This window comes from Periplaneta americana, chromosome 8 (assembly GCF_040183065.1).
Source record: "Periplaneta americana isolate PAMFEO1 chromosome 8, P.americana_PAMFEO1_priV1, whole genome shotgun sequence".
Taxonomy (NCBI): Eukaryota; Metazoa; Arthropoda; class Insecta; order Blattodea; family Blattidae; genus Periplaneta; species Periplaneta americana.
The window spans coordinates 12,451,468-12,463,658 of NC_091124.1; the positions used below are offsets into that span (position 1 = coordinate 12,451,468).

The 12,191-nt window shown below is 35.1% G+C and overlaps 1 protein-coding gene across 1 annotated transcript in view; it reads right to left on the reverse strand.

Annotated features, from left to right (window-relative positions):
- Positions 1-11,795, reverse strand: part of LOC138704491 (farnesyl pyrophosphate synthase-like) — a 44,243-nt gene extending 32,448 nt beyond the window's left edge. Inside the window, exons 1-3 of the mRNA XM_069832413.1 lie at positions 11,585-11,795; positions 2,937-3,093; positions 460-600 (exon numbers count right to left, since the gene is read on the reverse strand). Coding sequence (XP_069688514.1) covers positions 460-600; positions 2,937-3,093; positions 11,585-11,766 — 480 coding nt within the window. The 5' untranslated portion in view covers positions 11,767-11,795. The remainder of the gene's footprint in view (positions 1-459; positions 601-2,936; positions 3,094-11,584) is intronic.
- Between the last annotated feature and the right edge of the window lie 396 nt (positions 11,796-12,191).

A 12,191-nucleotide genomic window follows, 5' to 3' on the forward strand; every position in this document is an offset into this window, starting at 1 on the left:
TGCCAAAACTTTCAGAACGGTCCCGAGGTTCGCTCAGCCTCCTATAAAATTGAGTACCGGGTCCTTCCCGGGGGTAAAAGGCGATCAGAGCGTGGTGCCGACCACACCACCTCATTCTAGTGCCGAGGTCATGGAAAGCAAGGGGCTCTACCTCCATGCCCCCCAAGTGCCTTCATGGCATGTTACGGGGATACCTTTACCTTTTTACCTTTTATCCCGTTGTTAGAAAGTTCGCTTACACGATCAAAAAATCGTAGGTCGGATACCTTTTTGAACGTCAGTGTACATCCGGTTTCTTCCAAGGATACCTTGAGCTTAGATATTTTATATCCATCTCGTAAACCTGGGAAAGGAACACTGGAAATATTACCTTCCTGCCCACAGAGATTGCTACACTCCTGATACTGTCTCAGAAAAGTTATTTCCTTTAGTTCATAAGTATGATAAATGTTTACCAACCATTTGTACACAGAGAGCCATTATGATTGACAATCGAATGTTCTCTGGTGTTCGTTCTTGTTCCGAAGCTAGAGTTCTGTATGCTTTCATCAATGCTGCTGCTCGAGTGAATTTTTGTCCAGGGATAGTGTATTTGACTATCTGAAAAGAATATAATAATAATAATAATAATAATAATAATTTATTTATTTATTTACACTGCAAGTGGGCAAGCACCCGGTGGCAGTCGTACAAACTATAAAAATAATATACAATAAAATTACAATACACAATACAATTATACGCAATAATACAATTAATAATAACACATCAAATAACCTAATTAATACGTGAACCTAATTTTACATTACAACCTACATATATATAGGCCCTACTGGTACTGATAATAATCTTTCACTTTAATCCCATCTCGCTCACTGTACTGGTACTATGACACATTTCACTGACATTTTAGAACACATTTCACAGACACTATAGAACACATTTCATTGACACTATAAATTATCACTGATCGAAACTATTCACTGCACTGTAAAACCATAACTTCACTGACTCACCACGCTTCACCAATACAACAGTTCAAATAAGACAAACAATTACACCCTTATTCATACTTATAAACAGTTCGATCCCGGGCCAGGTCGATGGCATTTAAGTGTGCTTAAATGCGACAGGCTCATGTCAGTAGATTTACTGGCATGTAAAAGAACTCCTGTGGGACAAAATTCCGGCACATCCGGCGACGCTGATATAACCTCTGCAGTTGCGAGCGTCGTTAAATAAAACAATATTTAACTTATAAACAGAATTATATTTAAACTAAACATTTCTAGTCTAAGACCTTCATACCAACTATTTTTAAATAATTTACAATTCAAACCAAGGGAGTAACTCGTCAGGCTAAATAAATACACGTCACCTTAAAAAAATAAATGTCACCTTAATTTTAATTTATTGTACACTTTATGCGCAACGTTGAAGTTATTCTTGAATCTCCTTAAAGAAGGACGGCCCTCAAAGACCGTTGCAGGTATGTCATTCCAATCATTTATAGTTATATTTAAAAATGATAGTTCTATTTAATCGGTGGTAAGAATAAACATGAGTATATAGTATATACTGGACTTTTTTTAGTAAATACTCTTGTTAGTAAGAATAAAAACATTTGAGTACCTACTCATTTTTGATTACATACTCATAACATGGAAGCATAGTAGAATATACTCAAGCGTCCATCTTGTACAGAATATATACTCATGCTTGATAAGAATAAAAGCTAGTATATTCTCATATTTATAAGTTCGTTCTCATGTTATTCTGAGTATGGTTTGTAGAAGGCTCAATTCTGAGTATTTATTGATTTGTGTTCAGTTTGAAGTTAAATTAAAAAGAAATGGCATAATTTATGAACGTTGTAGTGCCTCATGGAAAAATATAGAAAAAGACGTGAACTTCAGAAGCCTTTAACGGTTCACAAAAGTGAATGTGAAATTGGCTAAATACGTATTTGTTCTTCATAAAAAAAACATAACCTATAAGTATATGAATGGCTATCAAATTATAAGATTAGGTTGTAGTTTATTGTTAAATATAATTAACAATTACAGTTTATTTTGTAAAATTTGAATTGCAAAATGCAATTACTTGTAACTTTAAAATTATATATAACTGCTCCATAATAAAAAATACAATTAGCATAACTGGAATTCTAGAAATAGATTGTAATCTCTATCCAACATCCCGTAATGACGACTTCCCAGTAGTATTTTATTGTTTCCTGCTTTATTAACGTCACTTATCTGATTCACTCTCTCTTTCATATTTATTTACTTATTTATTTATTTATTTATTCATTTATTTAATTTATTTATTTTATTTTATTTATTTATCTCTTTATTTATTTAATTTACTTATTTATTTAATTTATTTAATTTGTTTACTTATGTATTTACTTGATTAATTAATTTTATTTATTTAATTAATTAATTAATTTATTAATTTATTTATTTATTTATTTATCCATTATTAAAATTTACAAAAAACAAAACATAAACCACTACAACATGCAGATAGCATGTGAAAGTCTATAAAAAAACTGAGCATCACGGTACGATGTGGTCAAAGAGATAGGTAACATGAGTATATACTAACTTTTAAACGATCAAGAAGCCTGTAGAGATGAGTATATATTTGCGTTAGGTAGAATGTCTTTATTCTTACGAAAATGAGTATGTTCTAGTGATTACGAGTATATAATCACAGGAAGTGCTCATACTCATAAGTATAAACCTTGAAAAAATACGTAAGCTTTATTCTTACTACCCAATAATAATAATAATAATAATAATAATAATAATAATAATAATAATAATAATATGATAGTAATAACAGTAATAATGATAGTAATAGTAATAATTTGAAAATCAAAGTTTAAAATACGACAATATATTACCTACAATCGTGAAGCTTGAACTCACTTTTTGAAACCGATCAACAACATCGGAAGTGTATTGATCATCTTGTTTTATTACCATGTCTCCTAAAATATCTTCAAAAACAACCATAAATTCTTTTCGTTCACTTTCATTCATTACTGTCGCTGATGGGTCGTAGAAAGATTCAATTCTTGATTGACTGAAATATACAAACAATTGTTATGATTAATATAAATTAATTAATGACTTGAGGGAATACACTGGTAAAATTTGCCAAAAATCTTTGTAGAATAAATGTTTTTGTGTTTGTTTATAAATATGAATGGACTTTAAAGTTTCATAATTCGTAATGCTTTTTTTTTTTTATCTGAGACGCATTTTTAAAAAGTCACGTAACCTTTTAAATGTTCGTTAGCACGTTTTATGTAACCCTCTAAATATTTTTTTTTTCGCATTTATTTTTTTTTACACGTTAAATACATTTTTTCCGCATTTAGTTTTTCTTACATTTTGTACCGCATTCTAAATTTTCCACATGATGCAATCTTTATTAAATTTTCTTCAAATTTTCGACATAACTTCAGAAAATATGAAGAAAAAAATTCCACATATTTTTTATTATTTTAATTTATTAATGTGACTATTGCACTTTTACTACGTCATATTGTTTTTGACCAATAAAACGGTACGGAACGACGAGTTTCAACCAATCATGGCTACTTATCCTACAATTTTTGTCACCCCTCTAACATTTGCTTTTATCACCTCCCTAGTATTTGTTTCTTTGTTTGCCAACATTGTACTTTCAATAATAATTATTGTAGCCTACATTTTAAAATAATTCATGTTTATTTCATCATCAATTAAAACTTTTCTATCATTTATCTTGTTTACACAGGGCTCCTACAAAAGACCTCTCCGGTCACGAATACATGTAAATTTACGTTCTATGAATTTAAGGTACATGAAAATAGCACCAATGGAAAGAGAAACTCAAAAAGTTTAGTTGTGGCAACATTGTTTTCCTAGTTGGTAAAACTGTCTCATAAAAGCGCATATAAACAAATTTGTTCATTGTTGAGGAGAAATGGCTCCTATAGAGGATAGAAAAGATTTCTTTGTGTGCTTGATTTTCATCTGAACCAGTCGGTTATTAATGTGCAACGGTATTACCGAACAAAGTTTGATGCAGATCCACCCAGTGGGCTTACAATCCGTAAATACACTGATGTTAAGGCAAGATTCTTCGCAAGCGGTTGTGATTTCATCCGTACCGACTATGTTGCAAGCCCTAAAACCAGAGGACAAAGTGCTACGAAGAAATTTATGCATAAGTATGCAGACGTTAATTGAAAACGATGATGAATTTATTCGTTCCGTGGTGTTTTCTGACGAAGTAAGGTGAACAGATGATGTAACCTCGAGAATCTGAAGGTCGGAAAATCCGCGTACCTACGTGGAACTTGACTATAGGCTTGATGTGTGCCGTGTTACCAAGGAGGGACACATTGAACATCTTCAAGGTAAGGAACTAAACTTTCTGAGTTTCTGCAAATCTAGCTTTCAGGTAAAGCTCCCTGTGCAGCAGACTTGAATAATTTCAAAGGAAAACTTATTCCGGGGTCGGGTATCGAACCCGGGACCTTTAGCTGAGCGCGCCAACGCTCTACCGACTGACCTACCCAGGAACTTCACCTGACACCGTCTCAATTTTTCCCTTTATATCCACATACCTCGAGTGGGCTGCCAAGACGCCAGAAACCAACATAGAGTGCACACAAACTCTGTGAGACTTGAAATTGTGGTTTTCTGATAACGTATCTACAGCAACGTATATACAGGGACATCATTTTATTTTTACTTCAATTTTTATTTTACCTGAGTTTTTGAATGTACTTCACGCCCACCCCTTCTACTGGTAAACTTCCAACCGTTCACGACACAGAGCCGAGGGCGCGTAAGCAGTACTGAGTTACTGAGTATAGTACGTTTCAGAAATATGTTCGCGTTTTCCAGTGACGAAAGAGCTTTCAATATTGAATCATATTTTCGTACAGGCACTGTCGTCCATTTGCCTACGTCGCATCCCGGTTTCCCTCACCTGCTTCTGTTCGCCTCTCTGTAAAGTCTAGTAGCTGGGCTTTCTTAGCTCTTTTCTGAAAACATTAATTTCTGTTAGGAATTGGACGTCTACGTAATAATATAAGTGTTTAAAATAACTTGAATAAAAGGGCCTCGTTAAGTAATTAACTGTAACGTGATCCCCCCCCCTTTCTACGACCCTGCGACAAAACCTCTTGGACGGACAGTAGATAGCATTTCTGAGTAGTTTTATCTTTTCGGATCGGGCAGAAGTGAAGATTAAATTTACAGTATGTAAGGTACTCTTTTATAGAGTAGGTACAGAATTATTTCAACATGAGTTACTCGTACGAAGGACGAAACTGGTAATTGGAATTAGGTACAATAGTCTATAGTGCGATAATATGCACAAAAGAACTGAAGCCTGTATCGAAATGAACGGCCACCATTTTCAAAAATGTGTTGAAATATCAATATTATGATTATTTTTCAATTTAACTTCTTTCTATATATTGTACGCTAATGTGCTGTAACAGTACAATATACACTGCATAATTAATACGTCCGAATGGACAGCTCAATTCGTGAGTAAAAACACTTATTGTTAATATAGTACTGTATTTTGATTAAACAAAAACCTAATGAAAATTATCAAACTCAAAATTTCGATATTTCCTAGTTTTCATAAATGGATGAACTACTTTTCCTCCCTCCTGTACCTAGTAGAGTGATTTGTATTTTACGCCAGTATCATCGAACTCCAGTCGTGGAAGGGGTAGCAAACGGTGTTTCCTGTTTCAATCGTTAATAGAAAGGTATAGCCAGGTTAATATTAAAAATGTTAGTAAAAATAAAATGATGTCCCTGTATATGAAGAGTCCACTGCAAGAATGATGGATGTCATTTGGAATACATTTTGCAGGAGAAGCAATTGAAAGTTTGAAATGCTTAGCGCTCAAAGCTTAACTGTGATTTTCCGATCATTACTGGACAATGACTATCAGTGTTAAAGCCATAAAACTCTGTATGTACATTCTATATGTCTTAAGCTATGCGTTGACAGTCTTGGTTTATTTTCGATAAGAAAGTGACATCCATCATTCTTGCAGTGGACTCTTCATATATTTTGCACTCGATTGGGTTTCTAGTGTCTTGTCAACCCATTCGAGATATGTGGATATAAAGGGAAAAATTGATACGGTGTCAGGTGAAGTTCCCGGGTAGCTCAGTCGGTAGAGCATTGATGTGCTCAGACAAAGGTCCCGGGATCGATACCCGGAACAGTTTTTGAGTTTCTCTTTCCATTGGTACTATTTTCATGCCCCTCAGATTCATAGAACGTAAATTACATATGTTCGAAACCTGAAAGGTCTTTTGTAGGAGCCCTGTATTATTTAGATTACTGCTGTATGAGATTATGGATAGTCACGTATCAGAGATTGTTTAATATATATTGATAATTGAAGTGCAATGCAACTGTTTTAATAAAAATGAAACTGAATCAACAAAGCCTTCTTGACTAGTAATCGTCCGTAGAGCTCAATGAAGAGTATATAGTTGACACAACTAGTAACAAGAGAACAGTTGTTCATAACACACTACTGTCATCTAACGGAATATTTGTAATGATGAGATGGTACAATAATACATTTTCAGTACAGTTTAGTATTTTAGTACGTCAATTAATATTTTATTATATTAGAGTAGTTTATTTCTTTTAATCTTTATATAGGCCACTTTCTTCTAATCTTGTAAATTAGTCAATTAAATCCCACTCGAGTTCTAATTTTCTCTAGATAAATCAAAACCTCTAGTGAGATTACTGTAAACAAATACAAAAAAGAAAAATATATGTAAGAAAAAATATTTAAAGTTCAGAATTTTTTTTTTTGAAGCAATAAGGATGGTACAAAAATCCGTAATGACGTTTTTATTATGATGTGCTTGAAGTCACAGTATTTTTATTTGACAAAACGATTAATCCTCCGTCGTGTGGATTATTTAGCTAATTTGCGTAAAAGTAGTTTTTTCAAAATCTATTATACAGTAGACAGTAAACATGAAATCTTGTGTATGCACATCATAGTATTGAAATAGTCTGTGGTAAAACTTTGGACAAATTTGCTTGACAATTGCATGATTTAGGAATTTCACCTGTGGGTTCCTTTGAGTGAATGCCAATATATGTAGACTGGCAGATAATTATTGTGCTCCTACATTAGGATCAATATCTGGTAAGGAACGTGTTTACAGCATTGAGTTAAATTTAATGCTGAAAATGTACGTAATTGATTTTCAGATGTTCATTAATATTGTTACCATTCGAAACATTATTCTCTTGTTAGAGTATGTTATATGACATTATTCCCTTAGGGTATTTTATATGCTGAGAATCAAGTCGTAATAGTAGATTTAGTAGACACATTGAAAGAATCTATACTGTACTGTATATAATTACAATTAATTACATACAACGAAATATGAATTAAGCATATCCAATACTAAAACTAAAACAATTACCTTAAAAAAAGAGACCCAATCAGGAGCAAAACGGTAATAAATAAGAAGCAATAGGAGTAGATAAATACTTTTAATTACCTGGGATGTCCAATATCTTCAGTTATCAGAATGAAAAGGATATTGCTTCCAAGACCCATAAAGTTTTTTTTTTTTAAATAAACTGACTAATAAATAATGTCTTAAAACCCTCCCAAGTCCAGAAATAAACAAGATTGAAAACATACAGGGTATTTCCGGGCTAGTGTTACAAACTTTCAGGGATGATGGCGAAGGGCACATATATAGGTTTGATAAAAAGTCATGGCAACACTGCTGTCACGTGACGATGGTGCATTCGAGAGATGCCAGCTGTGTGGACATGAACAAGGACTGTTAGATGAGTTAGTGCAACCAGCGGCGACAGTACTCTGTCAATCTACTGCAGTGTGTAGAACGTTGACTTTCATAGGGATAGTGCGAGCGCCCTAAGTCCACGTTTACAAAACTAGAGCAACTTTCCTGGATCAAAATAAAGTGACACGAGGTCGTAGTCCACAAGAATGTTTTCAGGGACTGTGTGAAGCATGTGCCGATGCAGCGTTGCCATATCGCACAGTGGCACGATGGGTTAAAGCGTTCCGGGAAGGCAGGAATGCCTTTCAGGACAACCTCCGTACAGGACGACCCCGCGTGGAGGGAAACACAGTTCAACTCCTTGCTTCCCTGTTGGATGCTGATCGCCGATGGACTGCGCGTGAGTTAGGAGCGGAAGTCTGAGTATGTCACAAAACTGTGCTCCACATTCTGCAAGACATTCTGGATTACCACAAAATTACAGGGCGTTGGATACCTCATGAAATTTCCGAGATTTAACAATGGCACCGCTATGCTGTCGCACAGGCCTTGTTGGACCGGTACCAAAGGAAAGATGACGACTTTCTTGGACGAATCGTCGCTATGGACGAAAGCTGGGCTGGCTCATACGAACCAACCAAACTTGAAATGTCAATCAAATGAATGGAAGCATCCAGGGTCTTCTCGTCCGAAGAAAGTGCGCCCTACACAAAGTGCTGTGAAGGTGATGTTCATTGTGGCGTATGACATTGATGGGGTAATACTGACCACGCTGTACCTCCAAGGCAGACGGCAAACTCGGACTAGTACTGCAGGTTCCTGCAGCACCACCTTCGTCCAGCCCTCAGGAGAAAACGACGACACTTGGAGATACAGGATCCCATCATTCTTCATGATAATGCAAGGAGTCACACCGCTGCTGCCGTCAAGGACCTCTTGCGCCGCTGGCAAAGGGATATTCTGGAACATCCATCGTACTCACCCGATATGAGTCCATGCGATTACGATCTTTTCAGCAAAGTGAAAGAACCACTGCGAGGGACCTGGTACAATACCAGAGATGAACTTATCCGTGCTATAGGGCGGTCAATACGGAACATCAACAAAGATGGACGCGCTAATGGTGTACGACGCCTTCCAAACATTTGGCAAAAGGTAATAAATAACGGGGCCGACTGTATAAAAGGTACGTAAATGTTGTACCCCTGTGAATAAAGCCATGTCAGAAATATCGAACTGTTGCCATTGCTTTTTATCCAGCCCTAGTATATCAATTTGAGATAAGGAACCCTGGTTTGGAAATGACAGTCAAAAGTTACAAGCAAAAATAGTTGTGTGGAAATGAAATAATTTTATTCCTCTGTACACCTTATTTATGTGTATTTTATCTGCACATCTTACACATACTGTATTCATCTGACGTTGTTTATGTTGTCTACTTACAGTATTCCATTCAGTGCGCTGTCTGAGGGATGATGGCAGAAAACTACACTAAAGCAATGCAGATAGCGTAATGTGTAACGGACATTGTCGGTCCTGATATGCACGTCTGTAGACAGCAGTGTATGTGTACAAGTTGCAGTGTCCAGTCGAAAAGTCCTAGTGAAATGGAGGAGTACACGAAAGCGGAATATGCAGACATGATTTTCGAATACGGATGAGCCAATGGGAACAGTAGACAAGCTCACAGATTGTATCGACACCAGTACCCACGTAGGAGACATCCGACCTATACCATCTTTCCACAACTGTTCCAAAGGTTAAGGGAAGGAGGGCACGTAATGCTAAATTACAATTCCATTTCCACACAACTATTTTTGCTTATAACTTTCGGCTCAGTCATTTCCGAACCAGGGTTCATTATCTCAAATTGATGCATGTGCCCTTCCCCATCATTTCTGAAAGTTTGTAACACTAACCTGGAAACACCCTGTATAACACATTGGTAATACCTAAACCAGTGTACGGATGTAAGACCGGTGCCATGAAAAAGGGGGAAAAAACAGACATCCCGTATCACTGCAGCAGAAATTAAATTCATAAAGCTAACAGCAAAATACATAGGCTACGGCAGGATAAGAAAACAAACACAGAAATATTATTGGATCTTAAATTTGATCCAGTTTTTTTTTATATAAAATCCACCTTTTCAGGAATAGATGAAGTCTACATGTAAAAACAAAATTGCTAAAGTGAGGTTAGTCTACTGAACTTAATTTCGAAATACTAACCAACAGGAAAACGGAGCCCTATTAGAAGAATACTGAGAGGACAATGAGATAGGGACAAGTTTCTTGACTGATGACGATGATGATGACGGTGGTGAGGGTGAGAGTGATGATGATGATGATGATGATGATGATGGTGAGGAGGATGAGGACTATACGTATGTCATGGCACAAACAACAATTAAGGTTCCCAGATGTCCTCTTTTGTTCGGACATGTCCTCCTTATTAGGCCTTTGTCCAGGGTCCGATGGGATTAAAAAAAATCAAGAAATGTCCTCCTTTTCGTAACTTGTATGCCTGATATTTTGAAATTATCTGATTTGACGCCTTTTTCAAGCAATTTGCCTGTATGGTAGCAGCATCGATAGCATATACTCTTTGCCAACGATCATAACTCTATTTGCTCCTACTTGTTATGGTCGTTGCTTTCATATGCAGCTAACTGTAAAATCATTTTATATTATTAACTGTTATCATAATTATTTTGTAATAAAATATATTTTGACGCAGTTTAAAGTATAATAAAGGTTTAAGCCTAAATCTAAATACATATTATCTGTCCTCTTTAATATTATAGTTTCTTAACTTCCATATGTAGCTAACTGCAAAATCATTATTAAGTTTTATCATAATTGATATATTAACTTTCATTTATTAGAATTATATTATAGCTAGCGATAAGATATGTTTGCAATGGCTTTAAAACAGAAGCGAAAGAGCTGGATTCTTGGAATTTATAATCGTTTTCTTTCCGATGGAAATTTAATTTTCCAGCAGGATAATCACCCCGCGCACACCGCCATAAACGTTCAAAGACGGTTCACAGAAAAGCATGAAAAAGAGGATTGACAAATATCGAGACATCCCACCTCAAAATCCAGATCAGTTCTGGGATCAAGTTCTGGTTACCTGGGAAGATTTCTCTAAGGACCAGAACTATTTCCGCGATCTGGTGGACTCTGGTTTTATCATATATATATTTTGTAATAAAATATATATTGACGTAGTTTAAAGTATAATATAGGCCTAAGTCTAAATCTGAGTACATACTTTCTGTCCTCTTTTTTCGAACAATGTTCTTCTTTTTTTTAATCTTTGTATCCTCTTTTTATCGATGCCAATCTGATCACGCTAACAACAATGAATAATGTAACACGCTCAATGGTAACAATTTTAACACATAACTTTGTAACACAACTAAAAAAGTTCAAAACAAATGCACAGTGACAAACATTTTAACACAGAACTTGCACGTGGACTCTCTAGTAAAGTCTAAACTAACTGACTGGCGTGACTCAGGGCCTCACGGTGTCTATTTCACTCCGCAATGCATTTGAACCCTCATAGCAAGAATGCACGTTCTGTCGGCGACAAACACTACTAGCCACTCTGTATAATAAGATTTGACAATGTTGATTCATTTTATAGTATTGTCCAACAATTGTGACTCAAGTAATGCTGGAATAGATGCAAGGATAAAATAAATAAAGTAGTTTGTCCGTATTTAAATAAGATTATCCACATACCTGATCTGGTTACTGTTATATCGTGATACATTACATGACTGAACATTCTTCTTGCAATTTCTTAGAAGTAGTGTACATCGATTGCTTTTAACAGAAAAACATTTTTCACCAATCGCTTTACGAATATCTTGACACTTTATTTTTCGAAATACAGAAACATTTCTTCCAAATGTTCCCAACATTTCTTTTATAGCTACAACTTAAGAATTACGCGTACAATAATCTTTCATGTATACAATACGTATTATTCTGTTTCAAAGCCTCTTATAACATCAGACTTGTAGTTTTTTTTTTTTTTTTTTTTTTTTTTTTTTTTTTTTTTTTTTTTTACGTAAACTAGCAGGTAAAGTATGGAACCTATATTTTGTTGTCACGTTATGAGAGACACGACAATTCATCTAAGTAATAAATATTAAAGATAATATGTTAGAGTAGAAAGTTGGAAAACATGATAAACTAGTAATTTAAAAGGAGAGAGAGAAATACGTACGTGCATAGATTTTTATTAATCTTAAATTCTTAAATTTTCATTTCTATTTAAACTAGGACACATAATGAGACCACGAAGTTCTCTTGGTACTTCTAATTTACTACAATAAAAATAAGA